Source organism: Hypanus sabinus, chromosome 4, assembly GCF_030144855.1.
Source record: "Hypanus sabinus isolate sHypSab1 chromosome 4, sHypSab1.hap1, whole genome shotgun sequence".
Classification (NCBI taxonomy): domain Eukaryota; kingdom Metazoa; phylum Chordata; class Chondrichthyes; order Myliobatiformes; family Dasyatidae; genus Hypanus; species Hypanus sabinus.
In genome coordinates, this window is record NC_082709.1 from 74,012,400 (window position 1) to 74,036,469 (window position 24,070).

Here is a 24,070-nt window from a genome sequence, read left to right on the forward strand (position 1 = left end):
GTCGGATCGAGAGCATCAAAGTTCTTTCTTTTGTAAAAAAAAACCCAATCTTTCCTACTTCCACCCTCTTCTGACCTCTGTGTGATGAGCTTTTTGGTAAGTACGTCCTTCTTAAGCTATACACAGATTTTGAAATAGTGACCACGATCCTAAAACTCTCTTCCTCTGCTGACCTACTGAAGGGTCTTATTCATCTAATTCCATTCCACCTACCCAATGGTGCCAAAAAATCTCTTGCAATAGTTTCCATTCATGATCCTAAACAGAGTCTGTTCTAAATCCTTTCTACACCTTTCTGCTGCCCTTTCATACAGAAAGATCACATTATTTTCCACAAGTACACCAGAGACACTGAGTTCAACTGAACTAAAACTTTTCTCAGCCTCTGAACTTTCACATTAGTCATAACTGCTATGACAATATGAGAAGAAGATTCCTCTAACCAAGTAACACACACAAAATGCTGGAGGAACTCAGAAGACCAGGCAGCATCAATGGAAAAAAGTACAGTTGACGCTTTGGGCCGAGGCCCTTTGGTAGGACCATAGATGCTGTCTGGCCTGTTTAGTTCCTTCAGCGTTTTGTGTATGTTGCTTGGATTTCCAGCATCTGCAGATTTTCATTCGTTTGTTCCTCTGATCAAGTATTGGATTGACCAAAGCAATTTTCTACAGTCCCCAATTAAACTCCATTCATAAAAAATAAGAACATAAGAAATACAGGACTTTCAGGTTCTCTATGCCTATTCTTGGGATTGATCTTATACCTCAGCATCATTTTACTCAATAATCCTCGATTCCCTTGATATCCAGAAGTCTATTGATCTCTAACTGAATAATGAGCTTAGAAAGGGACAGGGAGTGAGTAGAAGTCTGTGATTGCAAAATGTTACTCAACATCACCTAAAACTCTATGAATCCTATGTCAAACTTAAGTGAACATAAACCAGCTTGTGAATTTGCATGTTAATATTTAGAAATCTTTTAATCTCATTCATGTATCTACTTGTTTAAATATATTTGGTTACAAAAGTACAATACACAATGGTAGTGAATCTGTGGAATTGATGGCCGCAGATGCTGCGGAGGCCAAGTCATTGGGTATACTTAAAGCAAAGGTTGATAGGTTCCGGATTAGTCAGGGTGTCAAAGGGGAGAAGGCAGGAGAATGGTATAAGGATAATAAACAAGCCATGATGGAATGGTGGAGCAGACTGGATGGTCCAAATGACACAATTCTGCTCCTATGTCTCATGGTTTAATGATCTAAAACAGTAAATTTCAGATGGATGTAATGCTTCTTTCTCTTGTGTCCATTCACACTCATGGTTTTTTTTTCTAAACCACAGGATATTCACTCAGCTGTGCCACTTATAGTGAAAGCAGAGAAGCCTCGTCCATCTTCAGTGCACCATCATCATCACTACTCTTCCCAAGGGCAACCCACAGCACATCCACCTCCTCTCCCACCTATAGGACACCCACTGTGGACATCAATGCTACCTTCCCACCCTGTGGCACATCACAACAGCCTGCAACCTTCGGTCCAACACATGATGGGTCCCACAGTGACACTTCCTACCTTACAAACGTAAGTTGAGGAAAATACTCTCAATGCAACTCTGACATCTTCCTTTCATACTTAGTTGTGTTCCTTATTGTCTTCAAGACAAAATTCTCCCTAGGTTTCTACTGTGACTTCAAAGAGGCTTGAGAGGACAAGAAATTCAAACAGAAAATATTGGAATTAGCAGCTTCTGTGGAGATAGAAACAGATTTATAACTTTTCCCAATTTGTTGACCTAAAACTTTTAACTCTTTCTTTGTCCATAGATGTAACATTGGCAGTAAACTGTGACAAAAGTGACACATGGGGGGAGTAAGAGAGTGGGTGCCATTTAGAGGGTTATTTACCTTTTTTTTCCATCAAAAAGATGATTTTGAATTGATTTCATTACAGATCACAGAGTCAGAACGGGGAAACAGGCCCTTTGTACCTACTGGTCCATACTGATGCTTGTCTAAACTGGTCTCAGTTGCTTACATTAGCCCATAGCCCTCTACACCTCTCCAAGTATCTTTTAAATGTTATTTATGTTCCTGCGTCAACCCTTCCTCTGGGAGCTCAATCCATATACTGACCACTCTCTGTTGTTTATTATTTATTGTAATGTCTGCACTATTTTGTGCACTTTATGCAGTCCTGGGTAGGTCTGTCGTCTAGTGTGGTTTTTTTTCTGTGTTGTTTTTACGTAGTTTGGTGCAGTTTTTGTACTGTTTCATGTAACACCATGGTCCTGAAAAACGTCTCGTTTTTACTGTGTACTGTACCAGCAGTTATGGTCAAAAATGACAATAAAAAGTGACTTGACTTGACTTGACTGGGTGAAAAAGTTGTCCCTCAAGTTTCTATTAAAGCTCTCCCCTCTCATCTTACACTTTAGTTCTTGATTCTCTAATCCTGAGAAAAAGACCACCCTACTTATGCCCCTCATAACTTTATACACTTCTATGAGATCATTCCTCATTAGACCATAAGACATAGGAACAGAATTAGGCCATTCAATCCATCAAGTCTTCTCGGCTGATTTATTTTACCTCTCAACCTCATTCTCCTGCCTTCTCCCCATAGGCTTTGATGCCCTTATTAGTCAATAACCTATCGGTACAGTCTTTCATTGACTCTGTTGTGTTTCTGGTACTTTCTGTGATTGCCCAAAGGAAATTGAATCTCAGGATTGTATATGGTGACATATATGTACTTTGATAATAAATTTACTTTGAACTTTGAACATCAGCTACTCCACTCCACAGCCCCTCAACACAGTGGCTTTCATCAGCCCCCATGCACCTACACTTTACAGTTCCTCCACATTGTGTTTGATAGGATTGTTACTGTATTTATATGTTTTCTGTACTTACGAATTTTTAATGCTGCAATGGATCTGGAATAGCAATCATTTTGTTCGTGAGCACAAGAGATTCTGCAGATGCTGCAAATCCAGAGCACAGCATATAAAATGCTGGAGGAACTCTGCAGGTCAGGCAGCATCTATGAAAATGAATAAACATTTGATGTTTCAAGCTGAGAGTCAGAACTGGAAAAGATCAATGTAAATGTATAATCAAAGTACACCTATGTCACCATATATAACTACAAGATTCACTTTCTTGTGGGCATACTCAATAAATCTATAGAATTATAACCATAACAGAATCAATTAACACGGGCATTTGTCCAGAGTACAGATGACAACAAACTATAAATGGAAAAAAAGGAAATAATAATAAATACCAAGAAGATGAGATGAAGCCCTTGAAAGTGAGTCCATTGGTTCGGAATATTTCAATGCTGGGGCGAATGAAGTTATCCCCTTTGGTTCAAGAGCTTAATGGTTGAAGGATAATAACTGTTCCTGAACCTGGTGATATGAGTCCTGAGGCTCCTGTACTTTCTTTCTGAGGAGTGAGAAGAGAGCCTGTCCTGGGTGGTGGGGTTCACTGATGATGGATGCTGTTTTCCTGCAGCAGTGTTTTATGTAGATATGCTCAATGGTTGGGAGGGCTGGGCCATATCCACTAATTTTTGTAGGATTTTCTTTTGATGGGCACTGGTGTTTCCATACCAAACTGTGATGCAGCCAGTCAATATGCTCTCCACTACACATCTATAAAAGTTTGGTAGTTTTAGCTGTCATGCCAAATCTCTACAAACTCTGAAGGAAGTAGAGGTATTGCTGTGCTTTCTTCATAATTGCACTTGTGTGCTGGGTCCAGGACAGGTCCTCCGAAATAATAGCACTGAGGAATTTAAAGTTGCTGACCCTCTCCACCTCTGAGGATTGATGATTCTCTGATGAGGAAGAAGCCAGAATAACAGGGTGGGAGGGAGGGGAAAAAATGTAAACTGGGTGATAGGTGAGGCCAAGTAAGGGTGAAAGTAAGTAGGTGGAGGGGAGAATGAAGTGAGAAGCTAGGAGGTGATAGGTGGAAAAGGTAAAAGGCTGAAGAGGAAGGAGTCTGATAGGAGAGAAGAGTGGACCTTGGGAGAAAGGCATCAGAAGGAGGTGATAGACAGGTGAGGAGAAGAGATAAGGGGGAGCCAGAATGGGGAATGGAGAAAGAGAGAAGGGGGAAAGGGAGAAATTACTGGAACTTAGAAAAATTGTGTCCATGCCATTGGGTTGGAGGCTTCCCAGATGGAATATGAAGTATTGCTCCTCCAATCTAAGAGTGGCTTCATCATAGCAGACAAGCAGGCCAAGGACCAACATGTTGGGTGGCAATGGGGAGTGGAATTAAAATAGTTGGCCATTGGAAATTCTGCCTTTTGTGGACAGCAAAGCTAGTACAATAAAATCAAGTGACCTGATAGAGGTGTATAAGATAATGAGAGGCATTGATCGTGTGGATAGCCAGAGGACTTTTCCCAGGGCTGGAGTGGCTAACACAAGAGGGCATAGTTTTAAGGTGCTTGGAAGTAGGTACAGAGGAGATGTGAGGGGTAAGTTTTTTTATGCAGAGAGTGCTGAGTGCGTGGAATGGGCTGCCAGCGACAGTGTTGGAGTTGGATACAATAGGGTCTTTTAAGAGACTCCTGGATAGGTACATGGAGCTTAGAAAAATAGAGGGCTATGGGTAACCTTAGGTAATTTCTAAGTAAGTACATGTTCAGCACAACTTTGTGGGCTGAAAGGCCTGTATTGTGCTGTAGGTTTTCTATGTTTTCTAAGTTTTTTTCAAACTGGATGGATGTAACCAGTAGATTACCCCACCAATTAAAGCTTGGCCCTCAATCTTTTACAATTAATATTAATGACCTGAATTGGGTAGATGATTATCTAAATGGAGAGAACATTAAATGAGTGTTAAATACGAAGAGATTTAGGTGTTCTTTTAGTATGAAGATATATATGGGCAATTGGTATACTGGTTCTTATTGTGAGGGGGGTGGATTTTAAAAGGAGAGAAATATTGTTACAATTTCCCAGGGTGTTGGTGAAGCCAGGTCTGGAGTACTGTGTACAATGTTCCCCTTCTTCCCATAACTTTTGACTCTCTGCCTAATCAAGCACCCTTAGTAATTACCTCAGATTTAAATATACCCAACGATTTGGTATCCACAGCTTTCTTGGCAGTGAGTTCCTCAGATTCACCACACTCTTGCTAAAGAAATTTCTTCTCATCTTTTTTCTAAAGGGACATTCTTGTATTCTGAGGCTGTGCTCTCTGGTCCTAGACTCCCCAACCTTAGGAAGCATCTTTTCCACATCCACTCTACCTAGGCCTTTCAATATTTGATAGGTTTAAATGAGATCCTCTCTCTCGTTCTTCTAAACTCCAGAAAATACAGGCCCAGAGCCATCAATGCTCTTCATATATTAACCCATTCATATCTGGGATCATGCTTGTGAACGTCCTCTGGAGCCTCTCCAATGCCAGTATATCCTTTCTTAGATAAAGGGCTGAAAACTGCTCACAACATTCCAAGTGCTATCTGACCAAAACCTCCAGTGGATCTCTCAGAGAACAGAGTAGGTTTGTTGTTCTCTATGGTTGAGAGTGGTCTTGAGTCCCCATAGGCACTGTCAGTTTATATCCATAGGTCAGTAAACTCTACCAAGTCGTGCAAGCAACCAACTTGTGGGGAAAGTTTTTGAATATGACATCCCAATGTAAATCACAGCTGTTGCACTGTTTTTATCAATGTATGTGGGTTGTTGTATGTGACTTCATTAGAAAGGCCACAAGTGCCAATCTTTTATTTCTGCTATAGTCAGTAAGCCTTGAAAGAGTCTCCAACAAGTGTATGAAGCATTATGGAGATATGATCTTGCTGTTTGGGGGAAGTCATGCCCAGTATAATTTCCTGAAGGATTTGAACAGGAAATGGATGCAGATGCTTCAAAACATGCCCTGAATGACCTCACATTTGATGTTTGCCAATAAAAATGACAGGACTAATTCCACTTCTTGTTTAATAGTTCCTGCATTTACCCACAAAGCATCAGTAACTACTCCATCAATAATTCAGTGCAGAAATGACAGATTGCAGATGCTGGAATCTAGAGCAACAAACAGTCTACTGGGGGAACTGATCAAACAACATATGTAGGGGGAAAGGAAGTATCATTTTTTTTGTTCAAAACCCTGCATCAGGACTGAGAGTAGAGAGGAGAGATAGCATAAAGTGGAGACGGTGAGTGATGAGAGAGAGGTGATGCTAGACTAATGGGTTGGTAGGCTATGTTGAAGGATGCCACACAGATTGAGGCAGGTAGGGGAGGGAGAGGTGGAGTTGGGAAATAATGAAGGGAATAACTCAACCAAATCATTGAATGTTTCATGCCTGGGGAACTTTCTGAGATGTCCTATTAACATAAGTTTTTTTTTCATTTGAAGGGAGTTAGCGGATGGGAATTCCTCCCGGATGCCTCCTGGGTTATAAGTGCAGAATGATACCAACCGGAAGGTAAAGTTAATGAAGTAACATCCTCTGCATATCACTGACAGTCTAGTACACCAATGCTTCCAGATACTGTAACAGACCTGGGGAAAGGTATCCTGACACTGCTTACAGCAATGATGTTGACTGGTCCACTAGGACCAGAGCTGTACAGGAACAAGTGGAAGACCTGTTGTCCAATGTATGAAAAACGCTGGGGGCTCTGTGGGCAAATAAACCTGGCATCATTGGAAGCCAGTGTATCTATGAGTGGAATAGGATTTAAATAAAATGGGCCCATTTGCTCACTCATTCCTCCAGATTTCTGTATGCATTTGTTTTGTCAGGACCCCGTCTGGAAGCTGGATCCAAATAATCACAACCTCTGTGTGAAAAACATACCCTTCAGATCTCTTTTAAATTACACCCTTCTCATCTTAAACCTGTTCTCTTTGACTTTCGACTACACTACCCTAAGAAAAGGATTCTATCTACACCCTTTATAATTTTATATATCTCGATAAAGCACCCCTCAGCTTCCTACATTTCATTGAAAATAAACTTAGTCTTACTAACCCTTCTTTATAACTCCATCCCTCCACTTGCTATCACAGCCTTTCTGCTGTTTGGTGACCAGAACCCTACACAGTGCAGTCTTATTGATGCTTTGTGTAACTGCAACATGACATCCCAACTCTTACATTCATTGTCTCAGTCTATGAAGGCAAGCAGACTAGATGTATTTTCTCTAGCCTATTCATCTCTATTGCCACTTTCAGGGAGCTATGGACTTGCACTCCAAGATCCTTGCAATTTACTCTATATATCCTTCAGTAACTTGACTTCCCAAAATGGATAACTTCACACTTGTCTGGATTAAATTCAATCTTCTACCATCCTGCCTGACTTTTAAGATATTCTATATCCTACTCTACCTCTGAGCAACCTTATTTGCTAACTATAACTCCTTCAAATTTTGTATCATATGCAAACTTACCAATCATACCCCTATATTGAAATCTGTTGTTTATATATGTGTATTATAAATATCAAAGGTCACAGCACCAATCCCTGCAGTTACAGACTTCCAGTCAATAAAACAACTGTCCACCACTATCCTTTGTCTCCTATCACCTAAGCAATTTCACCAACCTACCTTGGATCAGTTGTGCCTATGTACCTTGCTGGACTTGATCAGAAGCCTTGCTAAAGTCAATATAGGCAACATCAATCACACTGCCTTAATTAATTGCCCTAGAAATCATATCCAAGAGATAGGGAAAAAAAACCTGTATAAACTCCTCAAAATCTATCCCTGCCTTTCCAAGTAAACATAAATCTTGTCCATTAGGATCTTCTCCAACAACTTCCAGACCATTGATTTAAGCTCACTAGATTGCGGTTTCCAAGGTTATCTCTACTTCCCTTTTTGAACAGGGGACAACATTAGCTATCCCCCAGTCTTCTGATACCTCATTTGTGCTTGACATAGATGCAGAAATCCCTGCCAAAGCCCAAGCAAACTCCACTTCCCTTAGCATCCTGAGATAGATCCCATCAAGCCCTGGGGAATTATCCACTGAAACGTGCTCTAATATCTCTAACACTTCCTCCATCCTGATACAGACATGCTTCAGAATATCAGTGTACCCTTCCTTTCATTGCTGTCTCCATGCCCTTCCTGGTGAATGCTGAGGAGAAGTACTCAGCCATATTTCCTCAGATACATATGTCAAATATGCTTCCACTCCCTGAAGGGGCCTATTTCTTTCTTAACCAGCCTCTTGTTTTTAGTATCATTATATTGTAGAAACATAGAAAACCTACAGCACAATACAGGCCCTTCTTAATTCTTAATCCTACTTGCCAGAGTAATTTCATGCTCCCCTTTTGTGCTAATTTCTTTTTAAATTTCTTCCTTTTCCCTATAAACCTCTCAATTGATACTGATTTCCTGTGCTTGACATACACTTGCTTCTTTTTCCTGATCAAATCTTAAATGCCTTCCGTCAACCAGGTTTCTCTAAACTTCCCGTTTACCTCCTACCCTTATAAGAACATGCTCACTCTGGTCTCTTGCAATTTTGTTTTTAAACATTTCCCAATTATTAGATGTTGATTTTCCCTCTAGCAGCTGCTCCCAATCTACTTCAGCCAAGTTCTGCCTTAATTCATCAAAATCCATCTGTTTCCAGTGTAAGATCTCAACTCAATGACCACATTTATCCATAACTACCCTGAAGCTTGATTCCAGTTAATTGTACCATTGGTTATTTGGGAAAACTTTTAAGGAACAAAAACTGATCAGGAAAATAGCCAAGATTCCCTTCATTTATTTGGGACACTATGCTGCTTAATTGGGACAGGAGACTGCTGCTGAACATTTTCTAACTAGCATTAGTTGCGTGAACTTGTGGGGCTGTTAAGACACTAAACCATACTCAGAGCAAACTATTTTTAAAAAGCATCAGTTGCATTTGTTTGTGCTTAAAAAGCAGTGATTTTTTTTCACTGATAGTTGGCAAGAAATAAGCAGTAAGACAATTCAGAACTGTTTTGCTCACTACGGTTTGAAGCACTAAGTCTTGGAGATGCCGAAACAGCCAGGAGTGAAAGTGAAACTATTTCACTACTTCAACAAATTAAGGAACTACGAACAATTTGAAGGTATCAACATCATCTTGGATGTTACAATGAAAATGAAGATTTGGAAGAATCGGCAAAGGCACTGTATGAAAGCAATCCATTATCTTCACCAGGGTGTCTGTGCTGATTTTGTTCATTTGCAGTCAATCAAAAGAACACAGCAGCAAACACTGGATGAATTCCTCCATCGATAACTATTGGGAATTAATGCAGTTTTATAGTACAGTACTATAGTAGCACCAGTAGTGTAATTGTTTCCAAAGGGCTCCTCCACAGATAAAATCAAGTACAGCAGAACCCTGATTTACCGTTCCTTTTAATATATATTTTTAATTGTTAAATTATATAAAACATGGCAGCTTTTATTTCCAGCTCAGGAATGCTGTGAGTAACTTAACTCAACTTGACTCAGTTCAACTTAGTCCAGCCAACAACTTAACCTCTTTGAATATGAGTTCAGATCACAATCCAACAGTTGGAGTGCGGACCTTCAGAACCATATTAATGGAGATTTACATCACTTTCCAGTGGATAAATCGCTGCAACTGTACAAATACAAAATGTGAAGGCAATTTTTTTCATATATTGGTGACTCCCAAAACACATGTAATTCTGATAATTCAGCTGAATAAACAGTATCCCAAAACAAATATGAGTGACCACATGTTACTGGGGGTTGCTTTTCTAGAAATTGTTGCATATCTTGATTTTACTTAAGGTGATCTATACACATTAAGAAATGCAAGTTGAACAAAGTAAATTTTGTGTTTGTTTATTTTCTTCTTTTTTCCTTTACATATAAATGCGGAGAGTAAGTTTTGTTCTTTATTTCAAATTTTAGGGTAGTGATTTGTGAATTCTGTTAGGGCAAATTTTTCATTTATAAGGGGGTTGCCTGGTTTCCTCTCCTACTGAATAACCATATCTCAAACATTACTACTGTTGTGAAATAAACAGGCTGCACATACTCAATGAAATTATCCATCCATTTGCTCATCCATCAGTACCAACCATTCAATCAAAGCAATGAAAGTCTATTCATGCTGGTTTTTATTTGGACTAGGTAAAACAACCCAATTTTTAAAAAATCAACATTATTCTATCTTAAATTTGTTGATCATAGATATATATGGCATAAGATATTTGAGCCTTCATCTTCATATCATCTTAAAAAGGCAAGTCAGCCTAACCCCAACTCCCAGTTGTTAATCTGTGCCCTGACAGGGTGTAAAATATTCAAGTACATTCTTTGATCAAGCTTACAGACCAGACACGCATTAACCAATGGAGTTGAAGTGGATGGTTTCTATAGTGGGAGAATCTGGAACCAAAAATAGAAGGATAGCCCTTTACATTAGAGATGAGGAGGGATTTTTTTAGTCAGAGGGTGGTGAATCTGCAAATTCATTGCCACAGACAGCTATGGAGGCCAAGTCATTGGGTACACTTAAAGCAGAGGTTGATAGATTCTTGATTAGCAAGGACTTCAAAGGTTACAGGGAGAAAGCAAGAGAATAGGGTTGAGAGGGACAATAAATCATCCATGATGGAATGGCAGAGCAGATTTGAAGGGTTGAATGGCCTCATTCTGTTCCTGTGTCTTATGGTCCAACCGTAGGAGCAGAATAATCAAAAAACCCTTTAATGATCTTTTTAATAATAAGTAATATCCATATGATCTAGGCCCCTCATTAATGTTATAGACTAAAATTAGGCATTTTCAAAGTTTTTCTATTCCAAAAAGATCACAGGTCTTTCCTTCTCTTGTAGCTACAATTCCCTGGTCCGGTAAATTCCCCTCCAACATAGCTGCATCACAACTACATGAACAGAGTTCACAACTTACACACCTAAGAAGTCAGGGATAAACACATTCAATGTTTATTAACAAATCTTTATTTATGTACAGCAAGTTGTAGAGCTGTATACGTACTTTATCAAATCATTATTATTTTACGGCCTTTAAAAGCTGCCAATGCTATACATGGGGAATAAAATCTTTTCATGTTTGAAAGATGCTTTATACTTTTTGGATTCAATTGTATAACATTGCATCCAGGAAAACTGACTGCAATGGACGTAGTGGTTGTTGGGGTTGCCCTGTTGTGCGTTTCCCTGGATAAGTAAAATAAAAAACAAGAGTTCAAATCCACTATGGCAATTTAAGCATTTGATTTCAGCTTTAAAAATTCTGGGAAAAAATTTGGTGTGAGAAAAATTGACAATGAAGCCACTGGAATTTTACATAAAAATATATTTTTTGTTGGGTATTGTCATATAGGAAAAGAAACCTAAAACCAGCACATCACCCAATTGTTTCAAATCATGAGAATGCAGAGGCCCATTGTTCCATTCCACTAATCTATGTTCCATTAATCATTAATAAAAATAACTTCACTTGTCTAAGGTAGAGGTTAATTTTTAGAGTTATGGAATATAACAGTTGGCTCCATGTGAAATTACATACTTTTAAATTTCAGATAGATATGGTTTGTTTGAAATACCCAAACCTATTTGTTGAAGGTAGGATCTAACTAACAAAAACCATTTATGGAGGCATGAATTAATGCAGGAACTAATGGATAATGTCATTTAATGAAGAATGGATGGTTGCAGTGGGAATGAAAAAAAGAATCAGAATCAATAACACTGGCATATAGTATGCTGTGAAATTTGCTGTTCTGCAGCAGCATTGCATTGCAATACATAGTAATAAAATGGCTATATTACAATATAGAAACATTGAAATAAATTAAATAAGTAGTGCAAAAAGAGAGGGGGAAAATCGAGGACGTGTTCACAAGTTCATTGTCCATTCAGAAATTTGATGGCAGAGGGAAAGAAGCTGTTCCTGAAATATTAAGCATGTGTCTTCAGTCTCCTGTACCACCTCCTTGATGGTAGCACCGAGAAGAAGCCATGAGCTGAGTGATGGGGGTCCTTCATACTGGATGCCGCCTTTGTGAGGCACAGTCTTTTGAAGGTGTCCTGGGTGCTGGGGATGCTAGTGCCCATGATAAAGCTGGCTGAGTTTACAGCTTTTTCCAATCCTGTGCAGTGGATCCTCAATAGCAAATGGTGATGCAACCAGCTAGAATGGTCTCCATGGTATATCTGTAGAAATTTTTGAGTGTCTTTGGTGACAAACCAAGTCTCCTCAAACTCCTAATGAGATACAGCCACTGTTGTGCCTTCTTTGTAATTGCATCATCATGTTGGGCCCAGGTTAGATCCTCAAAGATGTTGACACCCAAGAACTTGAAATTGCTCGCTTTTTCCACTTCTGACCCCTTGATAAGGACTGGTGTGTGTTCCCTCGACTTACCAAATAACACTAAACTTTGAATTTAAAAGGCCCTCTTAAACTACACAGTAGATAAGGTAAGAAGATTTGCTTTCCTCTCCATTCAATCCACCTTAAACTTTAACATGGATGTCTTTTCTTGAAAACAACAAACAATTAAAAATCCCAAAAATATTCATAAATTTATTTGCATAGCACAAGGAAATGTCTTCCATAATCCAAAAATACACACTATCCTTTGATAGAGACAGTCCATTATTCATAGCACTAAAACTCAAGTGTTCTACCTGCAATTGTGGTTAGAAGCTGTTCTGTGTTAGTGGCTGAAGATTAGACCCAGTGAGTCTATTAAACAATTGAAGGGTGTTGGATTCTCTCTGGAACATCTGAGGAAAACACAACATTGGAAAGAATCAGAATTTATTACCATCTCAATACACACATGTATATTCAATGACATTAGAAGAAATTGTAGAATTGACTGAAGAATTTGGTGTGGTTGATCACAGAGGCTGAAGGACTCAAAGCATATTCTTATCTTCCTTAACACAAATTCAATGAATACCTCATTACTTTGGTGATTACATTTGATTATTGTATTTGTTACAAAGCAAGAGTGATCACATATCAAAGCTAATGCTTTTGCTAATACCTATCCTGAAGATGTTTAAAACTTTTCTTCAATGGGAGTTCAGTGAGACCATCCCTGTGATCTCTGCTGCCCTTCGACCATGTGTTGACCCAGACTCACTGTGATAGCCACACATCATTCCTGGGAAAACTCCTTCTGCTTTTTTTCCCCCTCCTCCTTTGTTCTTAATTTCCTCACTCTAGCCTCTTACCTCTTCTGCTCACCCGCCTATCACTTCCCCCTGACGCCCCACCTCCTTTCCTTTCTCCTATGGTCCACTCTCCTGTCATATCAAGATTCCTTGTCTAGCCCTTTGCCTTTTTTTTTACCTATCACCTCCCAGCTTCTTACTTCACCTCCCACCCCCGAACCCAACCACCTAGCTTCAGCACCTTCTAGTTTGGCCTCCTTTTTATTCTGGCATCTTGCCCTTCCTTTCCAGTCTTGATGAAAGGTCCTGGCCTGAACTGTTGACTGTTCATTAACTTCCATAGATGCTGCCTGACCTGCTGAATTTCTTCAGCATTTTGTGTGTGTTGCTCTGGGTTTCCAGTATCGCCAGAATCTCCTGTATTTATAATGCTTTAGTTGTTTAGTACTTTGGGACACAACAGGCACATGGAAAATGTAATGTAGATCCTAAACATGCTTCCTTTTCATGAAACAGTTAGGTGTCATGGTGTTATCTCTAAAGTACACACAACATGAAATGTGTTTGAGCAGTCTGAACAAGTTCAGAAAGCTTAGGGCCACAGAATTAATCCGGTTATTTTATTTGGTTGCACACATGTATCGGTACTACAGAACACAATGGTTGTGAAGTTGCAATAGGTTCAGATTAAGACATGCTTTTTTTCCAATTTATGACCAAACTAGTTAGGAACGAGCCTGTTATAAACATTTGTGAGAATTTTTCAGACTTCAGAACCATTGTACACAATGCTAAGATCTATGGTACAAAGACACTGTCTCAAGACTGGCCACAGTTATACCCGCACAGAATTCCACTTGTGTTTTGAAGTGAACTATTCCTTATAGATCTATGACAAACTGCCTGTAAACTTTCTATACAAGTCATTGCTTATTTACTGAGAAGCACACACAAAATGCTGGAAGAACTCCCCGAATTTTCGACTCTTTATTCCTCTCCATTGGTGTGGCCCAACCTGCTGAGTTCCTCCAGCATCTTCTGTGTGTTACTCTGGATTTCCAGCACCTCTTGTGGTTACCATTTATTGACAAGTTACCACGTAAAGTCATGCATTTATCTTAACCGTGTGTGTGTGTGTGTGTGTGTGTGTGTGTGTGTGTGTGTGTGTGTGGGGGGGGGGGGGGGGGTTGCAAACATGAGCAAAGGAATGAAGTTTTGTGCAGTTCTGATGTTTCACTGGACCAAAGATTGCGATTGGTATTGGGGTATTAGGTCACTGCTGTTAGTCAGTTTCTAGTTGCAAATGCAAATCATTCTGAGTCATCTCTGCAACCTAAGGCATTGAAATTAGATTGGAATGCCTACAGGTCATTCCTGGTTATTGAATGGCTTCCATTATTACAGACATCTGTAAGTCAATTTTGGTTGTAAATTGGAAAGTACACAAAATCACTCGAAGCAGTAACCATAATTCCAGAGTACCGTAATGACTGGCACTTAAAGCACAGAAAGAAGAATTACTAAAAGTGGTGAGAGAAAGAAAGGGGAGAAACTAGTTATGCTGCTCATGGGAATTAACATGTGCATGTACATCAGGCAATTCAATTTAAAAATATCACACTGATTTGTTTGTGTGTAGAGGTGTCCACAAGTTGGGCATTTGTAACCTGGGATCAACCAGTATACAGAGAGGTTGCACTCCAGCGCTGAGCAAATAATTAAGACTGTATATTGCATGAGTGCTCCACCATAAAAGCTGCAGTCTGTTTCTGTAAGGGAACATTAAAAGTTACGTGAGGTTACTTGGATACTTGCCAGGATGTTCTCCCAATGGGCTAGCCAATATCTATGCCTCAACCAATACTCTTAAAAGACAACCAGGTCAGTTTTATCACTAACGTTTAGGTTGGTTGCTACACTTTTTCACCGTCTTTCAAGATCTCTTCACTGATTGGATGTTAAGTGAACTAATGTGTCCTGACGTAGTAAGAGGTGTAATTTTTCTGTGTAAGGCAACATCCTTCTGAACATTTATTGCTCGTCATAAACATAATCCTGTATATTCTTAGACCAATATTATTTTATTTTCTATTTAGATTTCGTGAAAGCAAAATAGAGAACTCAATTGCAGCATTAGAGACTCCTGAAAATTAATTCTTGCCACCCTATCCTCCCTTTTTAGATCACACCAACATGGCAGCAACTTTACCTCATGCTCACAACTTGGTGCTCATTTCTGTTTGCCACTTTGAGCAATGTCAGAATAAAACCTATCTGGTGTCTGGTTCATTGATAATGATGGAGACACTGCAGGGATTCTGGAGTTCTCCTTTGCTTTGAGTCTGCAGCTAAAGCAGAAATGTTGAGAAGTGTTTTACTGATTTAAAACAAACACATTAAATATTAATTTCAAATGTTCCTCAGACCCACAGTAAAGGATTTATTGTAAGTAAAATAGAACTTACATTAACCACCTGGAAGAATATAACAGGTCCTCTGTTCAGTAGAGAAATTTTAAAGGGAGATAATTCCTACAAGGACACTGTCCTAGGAGCTAGAAAATCACTTCAGTCTTTCAGGTTGGATGACAGCACAGTGGCATACTTGTTGGCAGGATAATGTTTTAAACAAAGCCCCCGTACATTTTAACATAAGATTTGAATGATGACATGGAGACAGATATGGTGGAATCTGGACCACCAAACAATCTGCTGGAGAAACTCAGCAGGTTGAGCAGCATCTGTGGAGGAAAGGAATTGTTGACGTTTTAAATCGTCAACAAGACCTTCCCACCCTCTCCCTAGAAGCTGCTCTCCACCCTCCAATTTCCTCCAGCAGGCTGTGTGCTGCTTGTGAGTAATGATATATCGAAGCTGGGACTTCGGAGCATAAAGGAAAGTACAACCATACCTGTTTCCATTCAGTTTCTGTACTGTGCCTGTAGCCCAGCAGATGGCAGATTCCATGTAATGTAGTTACCTACACAATTGTGAAAAAACAGATCATTCACTATAAAATACCATGATTAAATATTGCCTGCTTGCCTTGACTAAGAAATTTAGTTTAAAAGCCGAAAAGTTTCAAAATCCAATAAATTCAAAGTAAATTCATTATCTTAGTACATATACGACACTATATACTACCCAGAGATCAGTTTTAGAACATACAATAGTACAGCACAGTACAGGCCCTTCGGCCCACAATGTTGTGCCGACCCTCAAACCCTGCCTCCCATATAACCCCCCCACCTTAAATTCCTCCATATACCTGTCTAGTAGTCTCTTAAATTTCGCTAGTGTATCTGCCTCTACCACTGACTCAGGCAGTGCATTCCATGCACCAACCACTCTCTGAGTAAAAAACCTTCCTCTAATATCCCCCTTGAACTTTCCACCCCCTACCTTAAAGCCATGTCCTCTTGTACTGAGCAGTGGTGCCCTGGGGAAGAGGCGATGGCTGTCCACTGTGTCTATTCCTCTTAATATCTTGTATACCTCTATCATGTCTCCTCTCATCCTCCTTCTCTCCAGAGAGTAAAGCCCTAGCTCCCTTAATCTCTGATCATAATGCATACTCTCTGAACGAGGCAGCATCTTGGTAAATTTCCCCTGTACCCTTTCCAATGCTTCCACATCCTTCCTATAGTGAGGCGACCAGAACTGGACACAGTACTCCAAGTGTGGTCTAACCAGAGTTTTATAGAGCTGCATCATTACCTTGCGACTCTTAAACTCCATCCCTCGACTTATGAAAGCTAACACCCCATAAGCTTTCTTAACTACCCTGTCTACCTGTGAGACAACTTTCAGGGATCTGTGGACATGTACCCTCAGATCCCTATGTTCCTCCACACTACCGAGTATCCTGCCACAAGCATTCATAGTAGATACAAAAAACACAATAGTATCAATTAAAAGCTACACACAAGCAAAGATAAACAAACAACTAATGTGCCAAAGAAGACAAACTCTGCAAATATATAAAAAAAAGATATTGAGAACATGAGTTGTAGAGTTTTTGAAAATTAGTCCATTGATTGCAGAATCAGTTCAGCGTTGAGGTGGGTGAAGTTATCCACACTGGTTCAGGAGCATGATTGTTGAAAGGTAATAACTGTTCCAGAACCCGGTGGTGTGGCATCCTAAGATCCTGTACCTCTTTCTCAATGGCATCAATGAGAAGAGAGCATGGCCTGGATGGTGGGGGAGGGAGGGGTCCTTGATGATGGATGGTGCTTTCTCACGGCAGCGCTCCTTGTAGATGTGCTTAACAGTACGGGGGGGGGGGGGGGGGCCTTTCCCTATGATGGACTGGGCTATATCCCCTAATAGGCTTTTCCATTCTTGGGCTCTGGTGTTTCCATTACTAAGCCACGAAACATTAAACCACTGAATTCCAATTAAGTATGAAAATGAACTCAAAATCCATTTTGCTCCACACCTGCTGGCCTACTGATTTGGTAATGCCCCATGAACTAATTTCCTCTCATCCTGTTTCACATAATGCATACATCCCTCTCCCATAAGCTACTAAAGACAATTAATTTTGTTTTCCCATTCTGATACTTCTTGTGGACCTCCTATCAGTTTATGACTGCAAATACATACAGTTAGTACACTGTAGAAATCTTGCCCATGTACTTGGCTTTGTCTGTAGATATATTCGACTCCTAGGAAAATGTCTCCAAGGTTATATTCATCCTGATGTAAGGGTTTGGGCATATCTCCTACTCCAAGATCCTGGAAGAAAGATTAAATAGATTATCAAACTTTATATAATCATTAATTATCAGTTAACATCAATAACCTGGAGAATATACAGGCTCAGGTTTATAAATAGCAAGTAGCAGAAGCATTAAGTATCAGATGATGCTCATTCCAACCATGCAAAACCTCTCCAACGTAACTGCCATTATAAATTCTCAGTCAAAGCCACTAAGGTCACCATTGCCCAGAAATGTCAGTGGCTTTGCACTATTAATGTGTATTTAAAGATATAGTGTGGAATAGGCACTACGGTCCCTTCAAACTGCACTGCCAGCAAACCCCGATTTAACCCTAATCATGAGACAATTTACAATGACTAATTAACCAACATCTTTGGACTGTGGAAGAAACTGGAGCATCTGGAGGAAACTCATGCACAAACTTCCTACAGAGGACTGAACTCCAAACTCCCAACACCCCAGCTTCGCACTAAACGCTACTTTACTGTGGCGCCCTAAATAAACAAACGTTATTGTTTCTCAAGTAGAACAGAGGCTGGATGCTACACAGCGACTGATTCCTGTCCTGATTTTCCAATGTTTTTACATCATCCACAAGACATGACAACAATTCAATGGAATGCTCTCCAAAGTTGTGGCTCCAACAGCAGCCAAGAAGCTTGAAATTAAGAATGACAGGCCAATTTGTTCACCATTAATCCACTGCCTTGTAAATACATCATAACTGCAGTCGCCTTCCTTCTGAACAGGCTCTCAAAAAGTCGCTGGTATTGGTTAATTATTCACACATACTGAGATAGAGAAAAATACAGAAGCGGGTCATGGCATACGTAATAACATTGAGATGATACAATGAAAACAGAACGTTAGAAGTAAGTGTTCCAGTTACAGAGAAAGTGCACTGCAGGTAGACAAGTGCAAGGGCTAGTTTAAGGTAGATTTAGGAGTAAGAGTTCAACCTTTAGAGTGTGAGGTCCACATCATGGATGCATCTAACTATTGCTCCATAGGTTAAATGTTTCAGGTTAACACTAGTGCAAAGCAAAACAATAGAGGATTTGGAAATCTGAAATAACTGCAAAAAAATGCAATGAAGAAGGAGCCGAACATTAACTGTTTCTTCATCCACGTGTGCAGCCTGACCTGAGTGTTCGCTGTTTTTTTCTATTTTTAGTAACGAAAGGTGAAAACCGGTTTAAAATGCAATATCCTCACGAATCTGCGTTGATGGAAGGATCTAAGTGGGAGTGAAGGGTGGACTCGACCCGACCCCCAGCACTCGAACCCGGGTCTCACCGGGTGGAAGGGGAAGGACAACACGTCGGTGGCCGCGTCCCGTCCCCGGTAACGTCCGTTCAAGATCCGCATCCTCCGGTCGTCCACACAAATCAGCCCTAGGTCGAAGCGGCCTACACCAAGAATCTGGCGCAAGATCTGGCAGTCTCGCCGAAGCCGGGCCCGGCGGAGTGGTACTGCCCGCTGTAGATCGCGGATCAGAAGCGCCATGGAGGCCGCGGATCGCGACCGTCGGCTGTTGTCAATAGCAACCCCATCCCTGCGGAAATAAGTGCACCGGGCTTCCTGCTCCGTGCTGACCGGAAGGGAACGCTGCAGCAACGGACTGGCAATTTGGTTCCGCGCTGATGGTGGTATGGGCGGTGCACTGGCCGGTTAGCGTTTAGCGAGGCCGTCATGGAGCCGGGGGGTAGGCGACTGCCCATCCTCTTCCCGACTGGGGACGGCCGCTTCCCGGGCCCACAGACGGCCGTGTTCGGGCAGGCGAGCGAGGGGCCTCCTGCCGCCTTTGGGCATCCAGTCATCGGGGCGACGGGCTCAGCTCTCCCTGCCGGGCCCAGTCATTCGTTCAGCTTCAAGCCTCTCAACCCGTTTCCCGTTTCCACAAGCTTTGGTACATCAGCGGGGGTGAATTTTGGGCAGCCCGAGCCGAACTTCAGTTCGCTCGGCCACACCGACCTACAGCGGGTCCGTCCTCCCGGGCCGGACGCAGACAGAGCGCCCGGTAAACAGATGCCCTTTCACTTCTCGCAGCCCCCGAGCACTGGGGGAGAAGGGGGTGTCTTTGGTTCACAAAAGAACAAGGCTGGCCCCTCTGCACCTATCTTCAGTATCTCACAAGCCACAAGCAGCTCTTCTTCCAGCTTCTTCGGGTTACCTCGGCCGAAAGCTACTACTAGTTTACCAGATACCTTATGCTTTTCTCAACCGACAGGTATGGACAGTTCTGCCGAAAGCTTTCGCTTTGTCCAACCGGCTCCCAACAGCAACAGGTCTTCGGCCCCATTCACTTTCTCACAACCAAGTGCAGCTAGCTCAGTGGATGCGTTGGCGTTAAACAAAACTTTGGGGAGCGAAGAAATGACTGGTCAGAAATCAGCTTTTGTAGGGAGTGACGCCAGCCCTTTGGCATATGATGGAAAACACGGTGCAACGGAAACCGGTGGAACTCCAGGTAGGACAAAGCACGAAGTGGAGGAACAACAGTTAATTCCCAAGAAGGGAGTAAAAAGAAAAGACAAGCGAGACAAGTCACCACATGAATTTGAACACAGTCCTGCTAAAGAACAAGCAGCAGGGACAATAAGCAGGCTGCCCTTGGGGAAGCGGCCGGTAAAAGTTGCACCATCAATGGGAGTCTTTCGTCGCACCATTCTCGATGTGCTGAAAGGTAAGAGGGAGACGAAAAGAGACAGCGCTCGCCTTGAAGATGAAACAATTGAAAGAATAAAGCGATTGTCCGAAACGAGCATTCCTTTGACGTGGCCTGGTCGTGTGAGAAAAGAAGAAACAAAAAAGAAATTGAGAGATGGTGAGTTGAATTATTGATAAAATCTTGTAGGGAGCATGAGGTGTGTTGCCTTTGTTCACCATTTTTGTTGCTGCCTTTAACATTTCAGACCTTTTTCATAATTGGTGCTTCAGATTTGGCACTTCAGCTGGAGAACTTCAGGCAGAAAGGCTATCCACTGATATCAGATTCTTAACAGACTATTCCTACGCTAAAGTGAACTCCTGATCTCCCAATCGTGGCCCTTGCACATAATTTGTACACCTGCACTGCACTTTCTCTGTAGCTGCCACACTATTCTATATTCTATTCACTACCTCCATGTATGGCTTGATCTTCCTGAGGAAGTTGGGGTGCTGGTGTGCTTTTTGGCGTGGCACCCACATGATTGGACCAGGGCATGTTCACTCTTCGGAACGTGAAGTTTTCAACCCTCTTGACCTCAGCACTGTTAATGAAAGTAGAAGCACATACTCTCCACCTGAAATCAGTGACTTACACAGGCATAGCAAGAGTGAGATAAGCTGTTGTGTTTTCACAGCAACCACCTTGCACTCAGTGTCAGCAAGACCAATGTGTACTTGAGGAAGGGGAAGTTCGGAGGACACGCACCAGTCTGCATAGAGGGTTCAGTAGTAAAAAGGGTGGGTAGCTTCAAGTTCCTGGGTGTCACCATCTGAGAGGATCTACAGTATACAGGACCCCCAATATATCAATGCATTCACAAAGAAAGTACACCAGCGGCTATGCTTAATTAGGGGTTTGAGGAGATTTGACATCTCGCCAAAGACTAGGAAATTTCTAGAAGTGTGTGGTGGAGAGCATTCTAATTGGTTGTTATTGTAGCCTAGTATGGAGGCTCCAACGCATTGAATCACAAGAGGCTGTAGAGGCTTGTACACTCAGCCAGCTCCATCAGGGGCACAGTCTGCCCCGCCTTTGAGGGCATCTTCAAAGGCAGTACCTCAGGAAGAGACATCTATCATTAAGGACCCTCAGGGCATGCCTTTTTCTCATTACTAGCTTTGGGAAAGGAAGCACAAGAATCTGAAGACTCTTACTCAGCATTTTAGGAGCAGCTTCTTGCTGACTGCCATCAGAATTACGAATGGTCCATGAACACTATTTGTTCCATTTTGTACTGTTTATTTCTTAATTTATAGAGATTTTGTTATGTATGTGCGCTGTGTTGTTAGTGCAAAACAATGAATTTCCTGTCATATGAGTCAGTGATAATAAACCTGATTCTGATGAAGTGTGAATTGTTAACTGCTAGACCCCAGTTTTTCCAGCAGCTTCTCTTTGCATTCTACAGTTCAGCTCTGCTGTTCTCTGATTTTCATTTTCTGATTCGCTCTTTGAACTCTAACATGACTTCCAAACTATTGCACTCATTGAACAGGTCAGCAAATGGCATTTTAGTTTGGTGCTTTTTCACACATACGCTTAGTGGCCATTTTATTAGGTGCAGGAGTGGAGTTCAGTGTGATCTGCTGCCATAGCCTACCCACAGCTTCTGAGATACTCAATCCACCCTGTCTGGCACCAACAATCATTTCACAGTCAAAGTCACTTCGATCACATTTCATCCCCATTCTGATGTTTGTTCTGAACAGCTAAACACCCCGGCCATGTCTGTGTGTTTTTTATGCATTGAGTTGCCGCCACATGATTTGTATTAGCGAGCAGGTGTGTAGGTGTAGCTGATAAAGAGGCCATTGAGTGCAATGTTATGATATTTTTATTGGTTCTTGCTACTTAGTATGAAGTCTTTATGTTTGATTGTAGTTTGGAGAATAAGTGGTGTTAAATGCTGCTTGTGTGACTTTCAATATTCCCATTCTAGTTTTTCTGATTTGTGTTTATACTATGGCACGGCAGAACAGACTTGATGGGCTGAATGGCCTAATCTACTCCTGCTACTATGTTTTATGGTCTTATTGTGGATTAATTTCTCTTTGTTGTCTTTACCTTTCCAGATCTTTCCAGCAAGACTCCTTCTCGGCGACCTCGCCGTGGTGATAGTACAGAGAGCCTTTCTGGAACTTCTCTATCAGAGCTCACTGCCATCCAGTGTAAAAACATCCCAGCTGACCTGAACAAAAGAGGAATCATCAGGAAGCACTTCTCTCAGTTTGGCAAAGTGCAGAGGGTCTACTGCCAAACCAATAAGAACCAGGCCGTGGTTCACTTTACCAATAATGTGAGTTTCTAAGGACCTTGCTATTTCCATTAAGGAGCATAAACCATTCAAATGCTATTAATCAATGCAGTGTTAGTGTAGGAGTAATATCAGTATATTTTACTTTTATTTGGTTGCAATCGATTCTATGTTTTTTTTTCCCTTAATCCTGTCAATTAATGCTTGTTTCATTGTGACAGACACAAGACTGAAAGCAAAATAATCTGTCCTGCCAGATTAATATGTAACACAGTGTTTTTAAAAGTCTAAAAGACAGTTTCCCTCTTTCTCCTCATCTTGTACGTTTTTTTTTTATAAACTTGCCTGTCTCATCATCAACATTTATCTTATTCCATAGGTCAATCAAATGTTTTAATATAAGAGATTCTTTCTTTTCCCATATCCATTTAGATTCCCATTTATATATAAAATCTTCTGGTACGTTTTCTCCTATTTTATCTAGTTCTATTCTAATCCATGCCGGTTTATCTTTCTTGAAAAAAGATGCAATAAATCTAAGTTGATTTGCTTTATAATAATTCTTAAAATTTGGAAGTTGTAACCCTCCTAGATCAAATTTCCATGTCAATTTTTCCAACGATATTCTTGACATCTTACCTTTCCAGAGAAACTTCCTCACATATTTGTTTAACTCTTGAAAAAACTTATGGGGTAATTGTATTGGTAATGATTGAAATAAATATTGTAGTCTAGGGAATATATTCATTTTTATAGTATTTACTCTACCTACTAATGTTATTGGTAGTGCCATCCATTTATCAAGATATTCCTGAATTTTTTTCAAAAGTGGTGAATAATTTAATTTGTATAAGTTTTTTATGTCATTATCAACTCTTGATTCTAAATATTTTATACCATTTGCCGGCCATCTAAATTGAGTTATTAATCGGCATTGATTATAGTCTCCATTAGTAAGAGGTAAAATTTCACTTTTATCCCAATTTATTTTATAACCTGATATTTTCCCATATTCTTCTAATCTATAAGATAATTTGCGTAATGAATGTAATGGATCTGTTAAATAAAGTAAAACATCATCAGCAAATAAGTTAATCTTGTATTCTTCCTGATTAACTCTGAAACCCTTAATATCAAGTCCATTCTAATTAATTCAGCTAATGGCTCTATCGCCAACACAAACAAAGCAGGTGATAATGGA

The 24,070-nt window shown here is 40.7% G+C and overlaps 3 protein-coding genes across 19 annotated transcripts in view; 2 read left to right on the forward strand and 1 right to left on the reverse strand.

Annotated features, from left to right (window-relative positions):
• zgc:112416 (uncharacterized protein LOC550509 homolog) overlaps nt 1-9,603 on the forward strand; it is a 92,715-nt gene extending 83,112 nt beyond the window's left edge. For 2 of the 5 annotated variants that reach the window (XM_059967408.1, XM_059967405.1), the window contains 3 exons: nt 1,349-1,590; nt 6,402-6,471; nt 9,463-9,603. In XM_059967408.1, coding sequence (XP_059823391.1) covers nt 1,349-1,590; nt 6,402-6,458 — 299 coding nt within the window. In that variant the 3' untranslated portion in view covers nt 6,459-6,471; nt 9,463-9,603. Of the gene's footprint in view, nt 1-1,348; nt 1,591-6,401; nt 6,543-8,962; nt 9,092-9,462 lie in introns of those variants that run through there. The other 3 variants (XM_059967407.1, XM_059967404.1, XM_059967406.1) reach the window with 2 other exon arrangements.
• LOC132392884 (endoribonuclease YbeY-like) overlaps nt 1-19,542 on the reverse strand; it is a 34,663-nt gene extending 15,121 nt beyond the window's left edge. For 5 of the 12 annotated variants that reach the window (XR_009511684.1, XR_009511683.1, XR_009511682.1 and 2 more), the window contains exons 1-5: nt 19,118-19,532; nt 17,784-17,915; nt 16,087-16,155; nt 12,682-12,780; nt 2,922-3,051 (exon numbers count right to left, since the gene is read on the reverse strand). Coding sequence is in view for 7 of the 12 variants with exons in the window: in XM_059967411.1 (XP_059823394.1) it covers nt 12,694-12,780; nt 16,087-16,155; nt 17,784-17,915; nt 19,118-19,408 (579 nt within the window). In the remaining 5 variants the exon portion in view is untranslated. Of the gene's footprint in view, nt 1-2,921; nt 3,052-9,501; nt 9,636-9,831; nt 11,206-12,564; nt 12,781-16,086; nt 16,156-17,783; nt 17,916-19,117 lie in introns of those variants that run through there. The other 7 variants (XM_059967413.1, XM_059967409.1, XM_059967416.1 and 4 more) reach the window with 7 other exon arrangements.
• Nucleotides 19,486-24,070, forward strand: part of mcm3ap (minichromosome maintenance complex component 3 associated protein) — a 70,657-nt gene continuing 66,072 nt past the window's right edge. For both annotated transcript variants that reach the window (XM_059967396.1, XM_059967397.1), the window contains exons 1-2: nt 19,486-20,729; nt 22,688-22,911. In XM_059967396.1, coding sequence (XP_059823379.1) covers nt 19,595-20,729; nt 22,688-22,911 — 1,359 coding nt within the window. In that variant the 5' untranslated portion in view covers nt 19,486-19,594. The remainder of the gene's footprint in view (nt 20,730-22,687; nt 22,912-24,070) is intronic.